The sequence below is a fragment of the Nothoprocta perdicaria genome, unplaced genomic scaffold, assembly GCF_003342845.1.
Source record: "Nothoprocta perdicaria isolate Ctin4 unplaced genomic scaffold, notPer1 scaffold_306, whole genome shotgun sequence".
Lineage (NCBI taxonomy): Eukaryota > Metazoa > Chordata > Aves > Tinamiformes > Tinamidae > Nothoprocta > Nothoprocta perdicaria.
In genome coordinates, this window is record NW_020455540.1 from 125687 (window position 1) to 147968 (window position 22282).

A 22282-nucleotide genomic window follows, 5' to 3' on the forward strand; every position below is an offset into this window, starting at 1 on the left:
GCGCTTTGGAAAGGGAGCTTTAATGCAGTTGTTATTTATGGACTTTAATACGAGTATCTAAAAGAAACTTTCACCTCCACATGTTTCTTGGGATGTGTTTTTTRTTTTAGGAATACAGAAATCGGGTAGAAAAAGACTTGAGTTGTTTTTACATGATTTCATTTTTGTATGGTGTCTGCACGTGCTTTATTTCTGCCTTTCATGGTTTTTCTTCAGGTTAAACCACTGTAGATCAAGTAGTTTTATAACAGTAGCTTTCCAGCTAGCAGGTAGGCAATCCTTAGTAAGGTCACGGTGTCCCTAAAGAGTTTGTAGTTGTGCCCTGCTCTGTATTGTTCCAGACAGGGAACAATTGATCTGCTATTGCATAACAGTTGACAATACATTTGCAGGCGTGTTTTAAAAATACTGATTTTACTGTAGCTTGTAGAATGTTATAATAGATCCCATGCTGATACTTTTCATTAAATAATTGCTCTTTGCAAAACAATTCCTAATGGGATACAAGAAATGAGCTGATATAAAACGGCACTTCATAGCGAATAGGTGATGTTATCATTTCCATGCTTTGGATTTTGTGAAAGTGTCTATGCAGAATTCTGTGGCTTGGTGCATCCTGCAGGTCCTGCAGCCCCTTCACCAGGACCGGGCTTTTTCTCCCGCTTGGCCGTGTCCGACGCTTCCCTGCTCGCCGTGCTGCCCTTGGCTGCCCTCCCTGCCCCTTGCCACATCCGTTATCCTATTTGATTCCTCTGCCTGCAGAGGTTGGTTGCTCTGGAAATGCAGCAGCGTTTGTGCAAACCTGTATGAWATTCCTTTCTGGAAGAAATTGCACTGTGGTATTTATATAGATGAGAACGTGTGTTGGTCTACATGTAGCATAGGAAAAAAATATACTGTATGGATAAAAATAATACTTGTGCTTGGAAATAGAAGCTTTTTTTGCTGCAGAAGCACATGCTGAAGCACAGAGGCCATGGCACACGATAACTTGCCATAGCTCCAACTTGCTGTGCCTTGGGAGAGCAGCAGCTGACCTCTTGAAGCTGGATTAGGAGACCACAGGAAAAGTCAGGCGTTCCTCTCATATTTTCTCTTGCCGGATGGTTGCACTTGCTATTTTTCAGTTATTTCTTAGATTCTGGAATGGACCTTGCGTATGTTGCTTACTTGGCTTGCCATTGCCGAGATCTAGCTCTAAGTGAGGTGCCAGCGCTCTCATTTGCTGCATTTGGAGCAGTGCAGCCCGGGTGGCCTRGAGCGCCGCGGCGCTGGGTGCAGCGGCGAGCGCGGTGCCTGGCGGCGAGCCGGGCGGCCGGGGTGGCGGCGGGGACGGAGCCGAGCCCGGAGCCGAGCCCGGAGCTGATCCCTGCGGACCTGAGAGCTGATCCCCGTGGAGCTGAGAGCCGAGCCCGTAGCCGGGAGTGGAGCCCGGAGCTGATCCCCGCGGAGCCGAGAGCCGAGCCTGCGGCTGGGGTGCCTGGGCACCCAGGGCAGGCGGGGAGGTGGCCGCGCTCCAGCAGCGCCCTGGCCCCCAGCGTCTCTCCRGGCTGAATCAGCCTGCGACACCACTGTTGATTGCATGGCTTTGCTTAAAACTTTTATTCCTCTCATAATGGAAGAGTACGAAACAATGCATCCTCAGCGAGAGCTCAGCAGCCCTCAGGAAGGACACAGTTTAAAGTATATGCATATGAAGAGTGCAAGTAGTGAAATATGGGCAGGTAACTGTTGGGGAGCTGGGCTCGCGGGGGTGTCTGCATCGCTGCRCGGGTGCCTGTCCCCTCTGTCTGTAGTGGCACTGCTGGTGGTGCTGGGCAGGATTTTTGTTCTCCCTGCGTCATATCCCTTGATGTGACGTGTTCTGATGTGGTTACATGTTCTGATTCCCTTTCCAGGTAGACACAGAACTAACTCTTCAGCCACTAGTGCTGGGACTGGAAGGGTACCGTCAATGTAACACCAAGGCTCAGGAACCAGAAACAAGAGAGTCTGAGGCTTGCATGTGACTTTAATTAGACTGTTTCTGTTTCTAGTTGCCTTTTGTTTGTTTGTTCAGGTAGTGCCTCTAGCCTTATGTGAAAGGGTAAAAACAATCGAGTAAAGAGAATTAATGAAGGGATTGCAGTAACCTTGAACTGCTCTCCAGCTCCGACTGCAGCCAATGCAGRATATTATGTATTCCAACAGGATTTGACATTTAAAAGGTTAGGCTGTGTAACACTGTCCAAAAATACTTTTTCAGTTAAAGAATGTCTTGTGCTGTATAGAAAGCACCAGGCCCTGTTTTTGTCCGTCCTGGGCAGGAGAGCTGTCCCAAGCCTGGGACCAGGAGCATTTGCTGCTCCAGGATTATTTTAAGAAGGTTTATTACGGGGGGAAGTGTCTGTGTAAGCAGGAAAAGGCCACTTCGAAAAATCTCTTTTGCAAAACATGTGAGAAACTAACGCTGAAATTTTGGTGCTGTCACAGCTCATTATATTTTAACTGCCTGCTTAAGGAATATGCCGTTGCTCACTTGCTGCGTTAGGCGGGAGGAGACGCGTGTTTGTTGGGGATTGATGGAGGAGGCGCGTTGTGTCCATCCCGTGTCAAACCGTCCCGCGCGGGGCCTGACGCTTCTCTCCTTGGCAAAGCGGCAGGAGCRCGAGCAGGATGGCGGGCAACAGCCTGGTGCTGCCCATCGTGCTGTGGGGCCGCCGCGCGCCCACGCACTGCATATCCACGCTGCTGCTCCTCGACGACGCCTCCACCGTCGTCACGGGCTGCCACGACGGGCAGATCTGCCTCTGGGACCTCTCTGCAGAGCTCGAGGTGAGTCTCGTCCCCGGGTGTGACCGCTTTTGGTGGCCTGGAAGTGGTTAACGTTGCCGCCAAAGGGATTTTCATCCGTGGGTATTACAGTGTCAGTATAACCCATTGTGGGGTTGAGGCTCTTCTGCACTCTGTGCATGTGTTCTACCTTTGTGTTCTGCCTTCCCCTCCTAAAATGCCACCCTGGGGCTTCCAGAAGTGACTAGCTCACGTTAGAAGATAGGCTTTCAATCCTTGGCTTTGCTGCTGCTGTAGATTTTCTTTTTTTGAAGGAATTATTCCCCCTTTTCTGGGCATTGGAGATGCCCTCAACTGATAGTTACTTTCAGGTTTAGTCACCTTTGTGAATGACATTTCTGCAATGACGTGACTGTAGATAGAGGACTTTGTAAGGTTATTTTTATTTTATCCAAGCTCCATTTTCCATGACAACTGAACGAGAAGAGGCCCTGCTGCTAGAGGTGGAGATTGTTGGGTAGTTATTGGGTATCAGTTTCCGCCCTTGAGTTGGTATCTCGAAGGGTCCATCAGCAATTGGTCTGCATACAAATAGTTTTAAACCTTTTGAATGGAGGAGAAAGAGTCAAAGATTATACTGAAAAATCTCAATCTCCCCAGTTACTCCCATAAATTATGTTAGCGTCTAATACATTTAACAAGTCACAACTGGAGAAAAGGAGTATTTCTTTGTAGAAAGAGCAAATAAATAAAGGGCAGTTTGATTGGAGTTTTATCTAAAGCTATTTGTAAATGTAAACTGAACTTGATTTGGGGAAAGATTATTGCTGCAGGTTAGCCAAAACTTTCCTTTATTTTTCCTCAAGCTGGCATTACAGTGGTAGTTAGAATGGATTCTGTTGCACATTGTACCAGCACTATGCAAGCATTTCTAGGATTGCCTTTCTACAGCTATGCTAATAAAGTATATGTCTATGTATATATAAAAACACATTTGTATATGTAACTTTATGTATATCATATAGATAATGTATATGATATACATAATGTATATGTGTATTTGTATAACAGAAATTTGGAATGTGTGTGTTGTAGGTAAGCAATAATGCCTGTGTCATTTTCGCTTTCTGCTCCACGCTCTGACTCCAGATCAATCCCCGAGCCCTGCTGTTTGGCCACACCGCCTCCGTGACTTGTTTGTCCAAGGCGTCTGCCTCCAGCGAGAAGCAGTACATCGTGAGCGCCTCGGAAAGCGGGTGAGGCTTCCGCACACGTTATAATGCACATCAGTTAAGTAATCAAAATGAAGGGTATAGAGGAGATTGGGTTGCTTCCATTCATTTTTGATCCTTTCATTCCGAGTTTCTCTCTGTGCTGTTTTTCACTCACCTCCTGCCTAGCACACTCGCATGTAGCCCAAGTGATGGGGCTGCTCCGGTGCCAACCCCGGGCACGGAGCGCGCGGGAGTTCCCGGCCCATGGGAGGATGCGCCTGGGCTCACGGAGCGTCGCCGCTCTTGCTTCTTGTGCCGCGGGGTTCGTGGCAGGATGCAGCACAGTTGTGTACAGAGTAATCTCTGCCGCCCTGGATGTAATTTGTTTATGTTTGGATGGATAATCTCAGTTATTTATAAATGTTTGTGTGTGAGTGGCTGAAGAAGTGTATGACGCTGTCAGCTGCAGTGCAGATACTTGYGTGTTTCCTTTTGCTTGGGTTCGGCTGCGGACGGACACCTGGGTCTTGCCCCTTTCCCTGCTCCTCCAGAGCACCTGCTTGTATCGGGACGTAAGCCTGTTTCTGCCCATGGTTGGCAGAGGATGATTCCTGGGCCTCTGAATTAAACCTTAGTGTTCACTGCCACGTGATTGAAATGTTCGTTTTGGTAATAGGCTTCTTCCTTACAAGTATGGAAAAAATTGGCTAATCTTTGACAGCTCAGAGGAGGCACTGGGAGTGTGGAATAATTAGAAATACTTGTGAATACTTGCTCTAGGTTACACACTCACATTTGCTTAATACTGGTGGCTTATGCTGAACATATGATGAGCACTTACATATTTCCCTTCATAATTGTGCTAGCGAAGCAGAGTTTGTTTAGATTACAGTGGAAGGACTAGAAATTCAAGTAAACTTTGAGTTTCCTTTATAAAAATATAACTCGTCTAGTTCCTAGCTGTGGTTTAAATTTCTCTGAATATAAATGACTCCTAAATCCATTCAAAATATTTCATTTTTCCAAGTGGTTGTAATCTGTCTTTTGCATTTTAGGGAGATGTGTCTGTGGGATGTGAATGATGGGAGATGCATAGAGTTTACCAAATTAGCCTGCGCACACACTGGCATCCAGGTTAGTGCTCTGTGTAGGCTTGAGAAGCCCTGCTATGTGTTGTGCAGCAGGGAGGCTGTAGCTCCCATAAAAACAAGGCTTTTTGGGGAGGAGAAGCTTGACAATGGCATTTTCCAAGCTGCTGCAATATGCCCATGTAGCTTGTGCTGTGTTCTGCATCATCAAACGCCCCTGAGCTGGGCATGTGCCTTACTGCAGCTTTGGGAAGGGAAATGCCGGGATTCAGTATGGGAAAGGCTGGAGAGGGTGGAGGCGGTAAGAGCAGCAGGGCCGGGGAGGTGGGCGAGCGAGCGCGGCCCAGGCCGGGAAGGGCTCCCTGGGGACACTGGCATGCACAGGATGGCACCAGTGCAGCTGGGCGATCCCTGAGCAGATAGCCATTAGAAYGTGTTTATGAAGTTAGGATTTTGATAAAAACAAAGGATTTGATGCCGCTCATGAAGCAAAAGCTCTGTACTTTGTTAACATCCCTTCAGTTCTACCAGTTCACTGTTGGGAACCAGCGTGAAGGGAGGCTCTTGTGCCACGGGCACTACCCAGAAATTCTCGTTGTGGATGCTACCAGCCTTGAAGTTCTTTACTCTTTACTATCAAAGATATCTCCTGACTGGATCAGCTCCATGAGTATCATTCGGTCCAACAGAACCCAAGGTAATTATTTTTATTGCTTTTGTTATGACTTTGCAAGAGAAATMGTATCCAAAGGTCCCAGCAAGTGCCAGCTGCTCTGTGATCCTGAGGCTGCTTCAATATTTGTGCAGCAAGAAGACCTGATAATCTTTAATATTTTTAGTGTTGTCTCYGTTGCTGCTTCATCACGTAAGGAGGGTTGTAACTCTGGTTATATTTAAACACTTTCTCATGAACAGAACCTCAATTCTAACCACATTCGGTGTGTGTGCATCCACATGCACAACAGGTAAATAGTAAATAGTGAGTAGTTTTGTTATCTCATTCAACATATGCCTGTGTTGAAACCTGGAGAACAAAGTGATGCCCTGAGAATGGGGAAAGACTTTGGGATAATACGGCTAGCCCAAGCATCCAAGCTGACACGAGCCTGGAAGGCTGTGAGCACGCTCAGTGCTGTGGTCTTGCTCACGTCGTGCTTAGGATGCATCAAGATCACCTAATGATCGCCCTAGTGATTAGTAGCTTTATCAAGGGAACTGCCCTAGTGCTTCAGTGGGTGCTGTGGGAGGTACGCAAGGAGTTTGCTGCTCACAACAGGATTATGTGCCCAGAGCAGCTCGCAGAAATACTGCAGTGCAGGGACTGCTGCTGGACAAGGAGAGAAGCCTGAGAACCACAGAGGGAGGACCTGTCCCCCAGTGCGAGCTTAGTGGAGAGACACGAGTGGGCTCTGTTTGGAAGAGGGTTAGCTGGTGTGATCTGAAGCGATGCCCACCCACAGACGCGCTTTGCGCTGCGGCTCCTGGGCCGGGTTCCTCCCGGGGCCGCCTTTGCCTTGCTCGGCTGAGCCTGCCCAGGAGCTTGGAGAGGCTTGAGGGCCGGGCCAGCCCGCACGCCAGACCTATGCCCAGAGCCCTGGCCCGGGAGGCTCCGTAGGTGACTGCGAGACCGCCAGCGTGGCTGCGAGGGGCCTGTCCTGGCCACCTGCTGCCCCCATAAACGTGGACATTGGGATATTCTCACATATCTCCGTACTCGGATACGCACAAACGGGCAACAAAGTGGATAAGCTTTTGTATTTATCCATCTGACTATTTTGTGCTTTCCTCCAGAGGACACTGTTGTAGCTGTTTCGGTGACTGGCATCCTGAAAGTRTGGATCATAACCTCGGACATCAGTCGCATGCAGGTGAGCAAAGGCTGCCAGACTGGGGCTGTGCCACGGATGACTTGCACACGTTTTTCTTGAGTGAAGAAATGTTTTGTTGTTGTTGTTTTGTTTGTTTGTTTTTCCATTTTTTAAGTGGTRCAAGAAGTGATTTTCTTCTATATACATAGTAATGTGATTTTCTTTTACCCTCCAAAAATGAAATTCCTTAATCTTGTGTAACTGATTCTTCAAATTACAAACAAAACTTTGATGCTTTTCTTTTCTTATGAAAAGAAAGCTCCACGGGGGCTGCAGTGCTGAGCAGACGAGYGCTGCTTGATGCTCTGAATCTTTAAATAAAAATAATGACCTCGTGTTTATCCCAGTTAGTGCCTTTTCTGTGGACATATGTCTTGTCTCTCAAGGAAATTTCTTACATGCCACTTTAGTTCTGCTTGTCTGTGGACGTGCCACCCCTGCACGTGTGATAGAGTCAGCAGACTTGACTGTCTGTATCAGGAGGAGGGATGTTTGATGGATGATGTGCCCCCGAGGCCATCACAGTACAACATCACTGTGTGTGTGTGTTTCGGTCAGGGTTTAGAGACATTGCTCATCTGAGGAAAAACTTAAACTAYGGGGAACTGCCTTTCTTGGAAGGTACTGTTTTTATGACAGAAGCAAATACAACTCTGATTTCTAATTCATTTTTTTTTTTTAAATAAGTTGCAGTGAATTAATTSTATTCCTCTTTTTCTTAGGATGCTACCCCAGTATTTGAAGAGGAGTCTAAGCCTATTTATTGTCAAAACTGTCAGAGCATTTCTTTCTGTGCGTTCACCCAGCAGTCGCTGCTGGTGGTGTGCTCCAAGTACTGGAGGGTGAGGAGAGCAGCTGAGTGAAAGCTGCTTCTGTCTTTTTTTCTTCTTTTCTTCTTTTTTTTCCCACTATATATGAATGCCAGTTAAAGCATTTAGACCAAGAAGCTTATRCCTATACAGTTTAAGCTGTAGAGTTCATTGAGTATAATCCCGTGAAAGTATATTGCCTTGCAGTGCAGGGAATATTATTTCAACAAATCAAGGCCTATTACTTTTACCTGGATAAAATATATGATATAATGTAATATATGTAATAATGTAATGTCCAGCTACATTTGTAACATCTCAGGTAGTCCTGTAGTCATTAGGTAGATGTTGTATATTTTCCCATAAATTGTGTTTACCTTAAGTAAATACTGTTTGAAGGTGATTTAATATGTCTGCACTGAAATAGTGAAATGAGCTGCTGTCCGGGCATTTTAATCTGCAGCTGGTTAACGACAAACATCGCTGTCTGCTTGCAGGTGTTTGATGCTGGCGATTATTCCCTCTTGTGCTCAGTCCCTAGTGAGAACGAGCAGACCTGGACTGGGGGGGACTTCGTGTCAGCTGATAAGGTGATTGTGTGGACAGAAGATGGACAGAGCTTCATCTACAAACTGCCAGCCAGGTACTCAGCGTGGAAACTGCCCACCTCTTTATTTGCTGGGGACAGGGRGAACCAAAGAGGCTTTAATATCTTTGGCTTGTGTTTAGTTACGAGATTATGGGAAACTATGTAGATATTAATATTCCATGCACATGTTTTGTGTGAGTCCCCAGCGTGTATCACGTTGAAGTTCCCACCATCTTCTGACTGTAGTGTAACTCTTGTTCACATCAYGGTGGTGGCTGTTGGATAATGTGAAATGGGAAAGGTGCATTTTGCTGTTGAATAAGTGGCAAAAGCAAATAGAAAAAATTTGCTGCTGTTTCTTCCTGAATTTATCTATTCCAAGCCACACATGCTCACCCTAATGCCACCCTGCCTCTTTCCTTCAGCTACCGATGTGTGGGGCCTGAGCTGAGAATGTTGGGGCAGTTGTTGCTGCCTGCGAATTCCCTCTACATTAAAATGATCACGGTGATCTGCAATGCATGATCTGAACGATTGGAAATGTTAAAATGGGAAATGAAAAATGTGAAAGTGTTGGAGGATTGGGGAGGGTTGTTTTTGCCTTTTGAAACTAAAAGGAATCTAATGTGTTCTTTATCTCACCATGCAGTAGTCTCTTTAACGTAGGAATTTTATTCTTTTTTGTTATTTGTAAATCCAGTTGTCTACCAGCTAGCGACTCCTTTCGCAGTGGTGTTGGAAAAGCGGTGGAAAATTTAATCCCACCTTTACTGTACAGTGTATTGGACAGAGCAGATAAGCAGGTAAAATACATTTCCTTTGGTTTCCTTGCCTGTACTTGKTTGTGTTGCTGCACAAAATGTAACTGCATTTCTGTTTCAAAGACCTGAGGCTCACGTAGCTTGCCAGGTSACCTCTGCCTCCCTCTCAAAGTAGACATTAGAGTTCTCGTTCTATCAAAGGAGATATGTAGGAGAGTGACTATTAAGGACCCCTTGTTTGTGGTCTGTTGTTTCTCTTTTCATATCCACGCAGGGTTAGTCTGTGCTCCAGCCTCTCCAGTTCTTTTCTGTTAGCAGCCCAGCTGTGACCAGCCTCGCAGTGAGGCGGTCGCTGAGCAAACAGACCCGTTCAGCGCCGCTCCTTGCGACTGAAGCACTTGGGGGTTTGCAAAGGAAGGAGCATCCTGTTCCAGGGACCCAAATCTTCTCTGAATTACAACCCATTCTTACATGGCACAGTAAACTCTATGTGCTATAAACTAATACAGCTTCAGGCTGTGCAAGCACATCGAGTAATGTACAGTACCATTAATTTATGAATCCTGTTATTACAAAACTGTAGTTGTTTTTGCTTTTTTTTTTTTTTTAATTTTAACCATCTAATTTTGGGGCAAATTTGGACATTGGTATTTTTAAACTTTTTTTTTTTTAATCTTTATGTTGTCCAGGAATTTCTAACATAGATGAGTTAGATGAATGTTGACTTAGTGCATGATTTGCTTGTGCCTGAACTTGTTCTAATTATTATTATTATTTATTTTTTAACAGTTACTGATATGTCCTCCAGTAACTCGATTCTTCTACGGCCGCGGCGAGTTGTTCAAGAAGCTGCTGATCCAGGGGGACTCCTCGGGGCGCCTGTGCATCTGGAGCGTGCCCGAGGCCCTGGAGCAGCGGGACAGCGCGGCAGGTGACCCCGCGTTGCGGGYGCCTTCGGGGGCCGCCCACGGCTCCGCTGCCGCTCTTGCACATGCAGCAGTCACATTTCCCTTGCCTTTAGCCACGTGCTCTCCTAGTTGATAGCTCACAGCGTTTTTCACAGTTGATACCTCGCATAAATGTGCTTTCTGTAGTGCATTTGCTTAATGCACTTCTGCGAGCAGATACACATCGAGAAAGGTGGATTGTATCAAGGAATAAGTTAGACAGTTTTTGGAAATATGTGGATAAACTGAAATGAAGTTTGTTGGCTTGTTTTTGCACTAAATTCCCCTTTGTTTCCAGCACTCAGGCAGTCTCTCAGTGACTTTCAGTTTCAGGCTGCCAACCATTTTTTCCTTCATTTCAGACTTTTTCATCTTAATTACTGAAGTTACAGATGAAATTTGTGCTTCTTGAATAGTATTTTTTGCTTGTTAGCTTATTGTAGGAGTTACAGTAGTTTTAAATACTTGATCAAAAATCTCAGTTTACCCTGAGTACTTTTCAGGCCTCAGTTGTTACCTGCCTTACTTGGCAGCTGCCAGCTGTGTTTGCTGCTGCCTGCGTACGTGGCTTTGTCCTGCAACTGAGCACAAACACATTTCATTTTTCCCACACGTTCTCAGGGCTTCCGTGTGTTCCGCACCAACTCTCAYGGAGTTGATTAATCGGTTTCCAGGATGTGTGTTTTATTTGGTGTAAAGTGCTGCAGCGTGGTGTATTTAAAGGCAGGCTTTGAGATATTCTGCAGGCCTTAGTTCCTTTCCCCCCTCCCCTCTTTCTTCCCTCCAACAGGACTACAAGCAACAACTTCAATATCCCTACAGGAAGCCTTTAATAAGCTGAGCCCTCACCCCGCTGGCATTATAGACCAGCTAAGCTTAGTACCAAACGTGAAGGAGCCGCTCAAGGTGACGGCCAGCGTGTACATCCCGGCGCACGGGCGCCTGGTGTGCGGCCGCGAGGACGGCAGCATCGTCATCGTGCCGGCCACGCAGACGGCCATCGTGCAGCTCCTGCAGGGCGAGCACATGCTGAGGAGAGGTACGTGCGCCAGCTTCCCGAGGGCACCCCGGCCTCCCGCCAGGCACAGCCCGGGGAGGCACGGGTGCGAGGAGGGAGCATCAACCTGCTTTGCTGTAAAAACCGGGGTGAGGAGGACGTGGAGAAACCACATAACCCTATTGTTAACAAGCCTGACGTTGCTCTATGTAGTGAGAAACTTAAGTGGTAAGTTAAGTGCAGCCAGCCTGAATCAGCTTCTGGATGTTCCTTGCCCGGAAAGATCCCGGTATTTCTCCTGGATTCCTTTTGAGATGTAGTAGCAAAATTACAGTGGGGACATCCTTGTCTTGTCTCTGGAATTGCTCTGGGCACCACGTTCCCTGGTGTAGCAAGGGGCCTCTGGAGATCTCCTCTGGAAATTAGCGCATTTAGAAGAGTTAATTTGCATGCATCGCCCGAGTTATACATTGGTTTGCTGCTGTACATGCTGCGTCCAGATCATTTTTATCATTTTTATGATCTTATGTTTTGACATATGCAGATAAATAGAGTATTTAAATATTTTGCTATTAGGTGGATATATGAGGTTGTTACTTATATTTTCCTTATGTAAATTGATTCGCTTTGTGTAATGTTGAACTACAGTGAAATTTTTATGTAAAGCTCAACTGCCTGAAAGTCAACAGTGTTATTCTTCAGGTCACTGCTGGTGACTGTTAACCTCACAGAAATACAGAAGTGCCTGCATGTATCTTGTTGGGCTGCTSTGCTTGCTAGGAAGCATAGTCTTGGAGAACAGTTTAACTCTGTCATGCAGACATTACATAACAAATTTCCTTCTGACACTTAGTGCACGGCCCTGTTTTATTAAATCTGCCTTTTAATCTGCCTTTAAAGCATTTCTTGGCTCGTTTTTCATTATTTCTAAATTTGAAGTGGGCACCATGAGCCTGTCCAGCACTGGCACCCTCGTGTAGCACTGCAGGCTTGCAGGCTACTGTGGGGACTGATGCAAAGTGAGAATTTTGTAGACTTCTCTTGGTCATAACCCTGGAAAAATGGACGGTTTTGGTGTTTTTTTTTTCTCCCACATCTTCGTGGTCTTTTATTTGGGGGGAAGCACTTCTGCTTAGGAGAGCTGAATTAGTTTCACGTAAGATCTTGTGGCAAGACAAAAGAAGGATCAGCCAGACCACTTGAAGTCTTAAATACCCATCAAATTTTTAAAACAAGGCAAGGCAAGAATTTAGGACAAATTCCAATAGGCCTACGTCTTTTTAATCAATAGCAGGCTGCTGCTTAATATTCTGCATTAGAAACTGTTCTAATTTCTATTTTTCTTTTCTTTCCCTTTCCCTGACCTCCCACCCCGAATTTCTCAGGTTGGCCCCCTCACCGGACTCTCCGAGGCCATCGAAACAAAATTACATGTTTACTGTATCCTCACCAGGTTTCTTCTCGTTATGATCAAAGGTATTTGATCTCAGGTGGTGTGGATTTCTCAGTCATCATATGGGATATATTTTCTGGAGAGATGAAACATATCTTCTGTGTGCATGGTGGAGAAATTACACAGCTTCTAGTTCCACCAGAAAACTGTAGCGTAAGTTTGAATCCTTCTCGAGAATGTGAATGTAACGTAACACACTGAAGAGTTAGAGCTGAGCCAAAGTGTAACGCCTGCAGATGTTTAAAACCAGTTTAATTGCTCTGTTGATTTCATTTGTGTTTAAAAGTAGGATTAAAAATAGTGGGAAAAATGGATATTAAAACATAGCTAAGGAAATGGTTGGCATTACATGATAGRCAGCATTAACAGTGGGAGAAGGTTTTTACAACGTGGAAGTGAAGGCAGAGACTTTGCCCAAAGGCCCTTGGGATGCGCAGGAAGCATCCACCATGCAGCAATAATTTTTTTCCCCTTTATTTCCCTTTGTCTCCTATTGTTTTTTGAACATTTTTTCTGTTTTACTTATCCTCATTTTCTTGCTGCTTTCATTTCTTGCTCCCATTTGCTCTATTTTTGCACTGCTTAGCTCTGCTAAYGTGGTCTATTCCTCCCTAGATCCTGGCTTTAAAAATACCTAAGAAGTTAGCTTGTTGTACTAAACTAAGTGTAAATGGAAGATTTTATGTAAAAGTTTATCTAATTATTAGCCTGATGATAAAGTCTAGGAAAAACTGGGAAAAAAAATCAATATATAAAATTTAAAACCATAATTTAAAACCCAATAAACTGTGAGTAGCTCTTTTAAGTAACTTTACCTGCAGCAGTGTTTAATTGTGCATGCAGGACAATATAATTCTGTGTAATAAATCCAAATGCTTGGCTTCTGTTTTTCTTTGATTTGCCAAGAAACATGAGTCAACATTCCTGTCTTTCACAAGAAAAACTAAACATAAGCAAAAGGATTGAGTGCAGGTAGTCTGTATTTTGTTTTAAGTTGAACTGCTTTATCAATTGTCTGAATCTGCTTTTCAAAAACGTGTTTTATTATTTTTGTGACAGTTTTGAACCTTTCACAGGTATTTTCCTTTCAAATGTTAAATATTTGAAAAGCAGGTGAGGGGGGATTTTATTTTCCTTATGGGACAATTGCAAGCTGTCCCTGGTGGTCAAAGAAAGAAAGAAGGGTGTCGGCAGGGGGCTGCCTTGGCTTGGTCGAGTGTGCTGGGTGGGCTTTGAGCTGCAGCAGCGGAGCAGGCAGGGCCCTCYGGCACGAGCTCGAGAGAATCGCAGTGGGTGACGTTTGGTTCTGGTGAGGTCAGGAGGGATTTTGCTCTGGGCTGAYGTGCTTGAGGTTTGCTTATCAAATGGGTTGTTTATTACCTGAAGAGTCCAAAGAATATATATTTTTTTAATTGTACTGTTTCATCAAATGCAAGCTAGTCACAGTATGATCAAAKTAATGCAGGTGTGCTGTTTGTTTCTCTGAAGGCGCGAGTCCAGCACTGCGTGTGCTCCGTTGCCAGCGACCACTCCGTGGGCCTCCTGAGCCTGCGGGAGAAGAAGTGCATCATGCTGGCCTCCCGCCACCTCTTCCCCATCCAGGTCATAAAGTGGAGGCCCTCGGATGACTACCTGGTGGTGGGGTGCTCCGACGGGTCTGTGTACGTCTGGCAAATGGATACTGGTAAGGCTCAGTACAGAGACACGGATTTTAAAAAAGATATGTATGTATATACATACACACACACAGAGTTGCATCTCTGGGAGATGAGTTAATTATTTTCACATGTTTATCSTAAAAATTAGCTCTCCAGACATTCCTCAAATTTGTAGGTTGTGTAAGCATTTGTTAAATGCCTGTTTCAGTATTTGGAAGAATTCWTTTCATTTTGGAAAAGTCCACGTTGCCGTTTTTCCTGGGCATGATATCCCATTTAACAGTTGAATTGCAAACACTGGCACCACATAATGCATTAGTGTTTGTATAATTTACTTCCAGCTTAGTGTAGAAATGCAGCATCTTAAATGTACAAGAATTTCCACTCTTGCAGAGTGAAGAATAATCATAAATTGTTTTTTAAGTAATGGTTAGATTTTAGTTTTTGAGTAGTTGTTTTTGAGTAGTAGCCCGGTGGCGTCCGGGCGCCTTTGTGCCTCACGGGTGCCTTTGCCCCGGCGCAGGAGCGCTGGACAGGTGCGTGATGGGCATCACGGCCGTGGAGATCCTGAGCGCCTGCGACGAGGCGGTGCCGGCCGCCGTGGACGCCCTCAGCCACCCGGCCGTCAACCTCAAGCAGGCCATGACCCGCCGCAGCCTGGCCGCCCTCAAGAACGTGGCCCACCAGAAGCTGCAGACTCTGGCCACCAACCTCCTGGCTTCGGAAGCCTCCGACAAGGTGGGACATCCTTCGGAGTTCAGTGCAATGTTTATCTTCATAAACGTAATAGGGAAGGTCCTCATCGTTGTGAGCTGAGTGGGTCTTACCCAGAGTGCTTGGTAATTCTGATAATTGGTAATTCTTGGTAATTCTGAGACTTAGGCTGACTTTAAAGATTTAGGTCAGTTGCAGGATTTTATTTTCCTGGAGTGTAAGCTTCAGCCTTGGCCAGTGTAATTCTGTAGTTTCTGGTGCTGGTGGTACATTTTCTTTAAGATTTTCTTTGCAGTTTTCTTTCTTACATTTTTTTTCTAAGATTGTTCTCATATCTATGCAGCGTGCCGATCCATCTGCTCGCAAATGCATGGTTTATACGAGATGGCAATGCTCACGAAAGCAGATAATCGGAGCCCTAGTCCTTCAGGCTCTCCCTACAAGTTGTATCCGCCTGTTTGTCCCTGCGGAGCCGGCGGTGCCGGGAGAGGTGCCCAGCAGTGATCCCCGCTCCCGGGCTCGGGCTGCTGACAGCAGCCGCCTTTTCTGTTCACTTGCGCCAAGGCAGCAGCTCGGCAGGGGACGAAGGCCCTGGACCGGTCTTACCTGGGCCTGGCTGCCGGAAASCAAAGTTCGGACTAGGAGCTGGCTCTGTGCATTGGGACTCACTCATGTCCCGTATGGACGCAGGAATTTTTCCTCAATTTAAAGGTTTTAGCACATAGAATAGGAATCTACGTAGGTAATTCTAGTTGGAAGCAGTTAAGTTAAACTATAACTTTGTAAGCAAACAGACACCTAAGGGCTATAAGCTGCTCACTGTGGCTCCGAGCCCTCCCGCTGCTGCTGCGGCTGCACGAAGGTTCTGCTCGTTCCTTATGGAAGCGGRAGCTTCCCCAGTCACTGCAGAGTAATGAGGGTTGGGAGGAACTGCCTTTCTTTTTATTTACCTTTATCTTTTCTCGTTTGTATGTTTGTTTTGTGCTCCCTGCAGTAATGGGTTTAGTGGATTTCCGTTCTGGAGTCTTCCATTCTGGGTTTCCGTTCTGAGCTGCCCTTTCACTGTTTATGCATTGGTTGTTCATACGTTGGTACTGCTTTCACTGTCTTTTTCTCTGGGTTTAGCAAGGATGTAAGGATATGCACAAAACTATTTTACCTTTCAGATGGGTGGTGATAACTACTTAATACCACCAACCCAAACAATCCCTTCAATATTCTTCTGCATGTTCCCTAGTTTACACTGYTGTTTTTGATGCTTCCTGCTCTTTCCGTTTATATTTATCATTGTTTCTCAGATTGAGACTTTAAAGATCTGGGTTTGCTACCACTTTATACTCACGCAGTTGTGCTCCCGCTGTTAACTGCATAGACAGGGATCCAGCCTTGCTCCCGATCCACGTGGAAAAGTTACCCTTTGGCTTTGCACTAGCATTGAGGAATGGGATCAGCATTGGTTTATGTTTTATTCCTCCCCTCCCATACTGCACGTTGTAAATATATACAGGGAAGATTTATACCTACATATACATCTTAAATTTCAAAACTATGTAATACAAAAAGTAGCTTTAACATTTTAACATTAGTTTTAACATTCTGAGCAGCAAACAGAGTACATGGAGGTTGTATCCCACGAAAAACTAGTACTGTGTAAAATGTTTATGGAGCTTCACTATGGAGGACAGTACAGCACAGGAGGCTAAATATTCTCTGAATTTTGCTTTGCTACTGTTCCTATTAAATCTGTTTTAAAGTAACGCAGCCCTGAGGCCTTTCAAACGATCTGTTCTCGTTTCTGGATGTGTGGTCAGTGCTCCTTGAGCAGGAGCTGGGCTCGCCGCTCTCCCGAGCTCCTTTCCCATTCACACCCATTCCCGCTATGATCCCACATGCTGCCTGGCTTCCTCCCCCAGCAGTGACCTGTCAGAGTAGGCTAATTGATTAATTAATTACCCCGTTCTTGCGGYGTACAAGCGTGGCCGGGCGCTGGGAGCCTGCGTTGCTGCGTGGTGGAGCGGCGCGGASCTGCAGCGCGCCGCAGTTGGGGCTGCGGGCAGCAGAGGGGAGCAGAGATGTGCGGCCGGCGGCTCCAGGACTTCTCCCACGCGCTGAACGGCATGTTTTCCAAGCAGGATGGATGGAGACCACTCTCCATTACACCTCYTGCTGCCACAAGGATGTGTTCAGGCTTGGCTAGCGTTCCTGCCCGGTGCACAATCACCTTCCACGTGTGTACACCTGAGCGTGGTAGGTGCAGGTGTCTCCCTGTGCTCTCCATCCCAGCACACACAGGGCAAAAAGAGCRTGGTGATGATTAGGAACGAAGGTGTTTTTGTTATGTTGTTGCTGCTAATGTTGTCATTGGGACCCACTTGACATTCTGAGAAAATAACAACTGGATTTACAATAAATAAGGGGTGTGTAAATAGATCGGTGCATTGTAGAACATGAGCAGTTATTATTCATTGACATTTAATTATTTCTATTCTAGTTCCTAATATTTGCTGCTCATGACAAAGTTATGCTTATTTAATAACTTCTTTATTCTTAGAAGTGACCACAGAATAAAAGGGGTCAGAACTGGGGTGTTTGCTCATGTGCAGACTCTAGGCCCTTGTTTGTTTATGTAGCTTTCTGAACTAACTGGTCYTGCAGCTTCTCCAAGAAGAAAAGAGCTAGAAGGTGACGGTTTCCATTTAATTCTTATTTCTCTATGTAAGTGAAGCAGGTTTTAATTTGAGGAAGGACAGAAATTAAGAATTATTTAATTCTTCTGGAGCCGCCCATGTTACTGAGGATTTTACCGGGTCTGCCTTTCTTTGGTGGTGTGTTCAGAGCACATCTCTTCAGGTGTGCGTGTGCATATGCTGCTGTTGCCTTGGTCACTGGCGTTTTTCACAAAATTTGTCCATTAGAGTAGTGTAAGTGTTTAAAGAGCACTCTTCAGAGCTGCTGTTGGTGATATTTTAGTAGAGAAAACCTCTTACAATGTGAGGAGATGTCAAAGGAGACCTTCCTTCAAGGCACTTCCTTCAAGGTTGTCTTTTCATAGACAAAAGACAAACATGGCAATGAGATATAAAAGAAAATTGGTCAGTGGTGGCTTTGGTGCCTGAAACTCGGCTGAGGCCATGAAAACATCAGGCGCCATTCACTGCACATGAAGCATAACTTATCTTTTAGAATTCATCTCTTGCATAGCAAGTGTGAAGTTCCTTCTTGTTTAGAGGTCTATATTTATGTGAAACTTTTCTAAGCAGTATTTTGTAGTTTAGGGATGTCTTATTTGATCACAAGCTTCATATTCCTGATATATAAAAGCAATATTCASAGAATCCCARGATGGCTGAGGTTGGAAGGAACCCCTAGAGCTCACCCATTCCAGCCCCTGCTCCAGCAGGGACACCCAGAGCTCGGRGCACCYGGTCACATCCCGGCGGGTTGGCAGATCTGCAGAGCAGGAGCCTCCGCAGCCTCCCTGGGCAGCCTGGGCCAGGGCTGGGCACCCTCACCCCAAACAAGYTCTTCCTCACGGGCACATGGAGCTGCCTGCGCTGCAACTGGCACCCACTGCCCCTTGTCCTGGCACTGGCCACCACYGAGAAGAGCTTGGCCCCTTCCTCCCTACATTCCCCCTTCAGCTGCTTACACACATTGATCAGATCCCCACTCAACCATCTCTTCTCCAGGCTCAACAGGCCCCGCTCTGTTAGTCTCTCCCGTACGACAGATGCTCCATTCCCTTAATCGTCTTTGTTGCCCTCCGCTGGCCCCTCTCCAGCAGCTCCACGTGCCCCTTGTGCTGGGGAGCCCAGAGCTGCCCCCAGTGCTCCAGGTTTGGCCTCCCCAGGGCTGAGCAGAGGGGCAGGATCAGGATCCCCTCCCTGCCCTGCTGTCAAGGTCCTCCCGATGCAGCCAGGAGCCCACTGGCCACGGGGACCCTGCTGCCCCATGGGCACTTTAGTGTCAGCCAGGACTCCCAGGTCCCTCTCCGTGGAGCTGCTCTCCAGCAGGTCAACCCCTGATCTGTGCTGGTGCCTGGGGTTAYTCCTCCCCAGGTGCAGGACCCTGCTCTTGTCCTTGTTGAACCTCATGAGGTTCCTCTCTGCCTGACTCTCCACCCTGTCCAGGTCCCTCTGGATGGCAGCACAGCCCTCCAAAGTGTCGGCCACTGCACCCAGCTTGATGTCGTCTGCAAACGTGTTCAGGGTGCGCTCCGTGCCTTCGTCCAGGTCATTGATGAACAGGTTGACCAGCACCGGGCCCAGTACTGACCCTGCGGGACACCACTGGCCACAGGCCTCCAGCTGGACTCGGCCCCATTTATCACCTCCCTCTGAGCTCTGCCATCCAGCAGTTCTCAATCCACTTCATAGTGTCTAGAAAGAATACTGTAAAAATGTCATATCATGCATTGCACCTGCATGAACGTTCAAAGCTTCCTCAGTATTCGAATGAGCTTTATGAAAAGTGTTAAGCAATTCAATTAAAACTTTTTGTTTGTTTGTTTCATTACAGGGGAATTTACCTAAGTACTCCCATAACTCCCTGATGGTTCAAGCTATAAAGACCAACCTAACGGATCCGGATATACACGTGCTGTTCTTTGATGTAGAAGCGCTGATTATTCAGCTGCTGACGGAGGAGGCCTCTCGGCCCAGCGCTGCCCTTATTTCCCCGGAGAATTTGCAGAAAGCCTCCGGCAGCTCTGACAAAGGCGGCTCCTTCCTGGCTGGTAAGCGAGCAGCAGTTCTCTTCCAGCAGGTCAAGGAGACCATCAAAGAGAATATAAAAGAGCATCTTCTCGACGATGAAGATGAGGATGAAGAATCAATAAGACAAAGAAGAGAAGACGGTGACCCAGAATACCGCTCCAGCAAATCCAAACCATTGACCTTGTTAGAATATAATCTAACCATGGACACGGCAAAGCTCTTTATGTCCTGTCTTCACGCGTGGGGCTTGAATGCTGTCCTGGATGAGCTCTGCCTGGATCGCCTTGGGATGCTCAAGCCGCACTGCTCCGTGTCCTTCGGCCTGCTGTCCCGAGGCGGCCACATGTCCCTCATGCTCCCTGGCTATAACCAGGCCATAGGTAAACAGTCGTATGAGAGTGCACAGGTGGGAAGGAAAATGTCCATTACCGAGGGCCTGGGAAAGGGGACATACGGCGTGTCCCGTGCTGTCACCACCCAGCATCTCCTCTCCATCATTTCCCTGGCAAACACACTGATGAGTATGACTAACGCAACGTTTATTGGAGACCATATGAAGAAAGGTCCCACCAGGTATGGAAAGTGCTCATTTTGTTTGACTTGCGGTAACTTTCTTTCAGAGTTGATATTTTAATACAGATTTAAATTTATTTATTTTTTCACTTGGTCTTGAGGTATTAATGTCTGTGATGACCTTTGATGTCTAGGTAAACAGAATGCATTTCTTCTTTCTTCAGTATACCATTTTTCATGCCAAGATGGCTTAATTTAATGGAGTTATGTAAATTAATATAAYGTTGGGTTACCATAATTTGCCTTGATAAGGCTGAGAAGCCATTCTTGTTCTTTATTTTTAATGGTTATTGTTTTTAAAGAGTCTTATAATTATGAGGTCAAATTATGAATTAGTGAAAATGTATACATAGCCTTTTCATTGTGTTTCATCAAAGAATAAACCAGGATTTGTAGTTGACACCTGTTTTTGAAATCCAACTGACTTTTCTTACAGTTTGCTTTTCAAAATTTGGTTAGTTACAGTATCTTTAGCAAATAATCTTCTTTTTTTCCCCTTCCTCCGCTGTTTCTCCTGTCGCTCTTCACACACACTTTATATTTAGGCCTCCTAGACCAGGAACTCCTGAGATGACAAAAATGAAGGCCCCCCCTTCAATATCAAGTCATGCAGCTCAAGGACAAATTAAGCAAGGTAAAAATCACCTTCTCTAAAACGATATCTCATTTCAGAGCTTGACACTGAAGTTGTCAACTTACTATCAAGTGATGAAAAAAAAAATACTACTAGCATCTACATAGGGGGGAAAAGGTAGTGTAATATTCTAGGCAAAATTTTTAATGACTAAGAGCTTTATAAAAATCTATACAAGGTGCTGGTGCTGTCATGGAGTCATTCTCTGACATTGAATGTTTGCATATTTTAAGTGCTGCCAAGCATTCTGCWCTTGAGCATCAGGTGACAGTCGCACATTTGAAGTCTGTATCTAAGTGGGGCACACACTGGCCCAATGCAGGAATGACACAGTACTTCTAAGCTAAAGTTTAAAGATATATATTTGCAAGTAATATATACACGTTATGAAGGCAAATGTTTATTTTAACTCTGTTTTTACCTCTGCTACTGCTGTCATTAATTGCAATTATCAGAGATGGCAATGGATGATGGTTTAATAGTATTTTCTAGTTTATAGAAATTTGTGCTTTTCTCAAGCACAACTTGTGCTTGAAAGCACAAGTTGTGCTTTTTGAAAGCACAACAATTAAGTATATGGATACAAAACAGTATGTGATATAAGAGAAGGATGTGTCCAAGATTAGACAAGAGTTTCCTATTGGAAATATTGGCTCCCCCAGAAAGAGGAGGCAAGAGYGACTCTAGATCAGGTCGCTGCTCTTTGATGGGGCAAATGAACTAATTCTGCCAATGCCAGAAATAAAATAAAAGTGAAATACCACAATGCAGCCGTTTTTCACTTGAGCACAAAATTAAGGAGCTGTTGGACAGAGAACAGAGGTAGGGATGCTGGGGTGCTGCTCCCCGGGATGCGGCTTCCCGGGATGCGGCCAGCATTGCTCATGGTGGAGAAGGGCAGCGCTCCTGTGGGGCTGCTGTGGGGAGATGCAGTGTGACCCKTTGGGGATGCAGGTGACTAAAACCCTGCCCAGCGTGCTGGAATGGGGCACTGGCGACAGGAGAGCAGCTGAAGGCTCTCACGGCCTGGGGAGCTCTGCGCTTTCAGGGAGCAGGTGGTGTTGGAGAAGCGCTCCGGCTTGGGGAGCCGCTTCGCCACGCGCTGACATGGGGACAGGACCCTGGCGGCAGCCCCCAGCCGCACAGGGACACTGGCCCCTTCCGCTGCGCGATCCGGGATGCGCGGGACGAGCAGCAGGGGCAAGAGCCAGGCCAGGAATGCGCCCCAGGAGATCGGGGAGCGCACCTGGCTTCCGGGCGGAAAGCATGGCTTTGGGGGGCTGTTTTGGGGGCTTTTTTTTCTTTTTGTTTYGTTTTCAAAATTTTTTTATTTTGAAAAAGAAGTGCTTGAAAGATCAAGATTTCCCGGAAATCATGTTTATATGACACGTTCTGTTTTTCCTTTTCCTTTTTTCCTTTTCCTTTTTTCCTTTTCCTTTTTTCCTTTTCCTTTTTTCCTTTTCCTTTTTTCCTTTTCCTTTTTTCCTTTT

The 22282-nt window shown here is 46.0% G+C and overlaps 1 protein-coding gene across 2 annotated transcripts in view; it reads left to right on the top strand.

Annotated features, from left to right (window-relative positions):
* Positions 1 to 2507: 2507 nt before the first annotated feature.
* WDR7 (WD repeat domain 7) overlaps positions 2508 to 22282 on the top strand; it is a 72578-nt gene continuing 52803 nt past the window's right edge. For both annotated transcript variants that reach the window (XM_026042511.1, XM_026042512.1), the window contains exons 1-15: positions 2508 to 2814; positions 3922 to 4028; positions 5042 to 5120; positions 5597 to 5771; positions 6866 to 6942; positions 7665 to 7784; positions 8249 to 8394; positions 9041 to 9143; positions 9891 to 10032; positions 10839 to 11087; positions 12431 to 12651; positions 13987 to 14182; positions 14680 to 14894; positions 19389 to 20158; positions 20704 to 20792. In XM_026042511.1, the coding sequence (XP_025898296.1) occupies positions 2656 to 2814; positions 3922 to 4028; positions 5042 to 5120; positions 5597 to 5771; positions 6866 to 6942; positions 7665 to 7784; positions 8249 to 8394; positions 9041 to 9143; positions 9891 to 10032; positions 10839 to 11087; positions 12431 to 12651; positions 13987 to 14182; positions 14680 to 14894; positions 19389 to 20158; positions 20704 to 20792 (2848 nt within the window). In that variant the 5' untranslated portion in view covers positions 2508 to 2655. The remainder of the gene's footprint in view (positions 2815 to 3921; positions 4029 to 5041; positions 5121 to 5596; positions 5772 to 6865; positions 6943 to 7664; positions 7785 to 8248; positions 8395 to 9040; positions 9144 to 9890; positions 10033 to 10838; positions 11088 to 12430; positions 12652 to 13986; positions 14183 to 14679; positions 14895 to 19388; positions 20159 to 20703; positions 20793 to 22282) is intronic.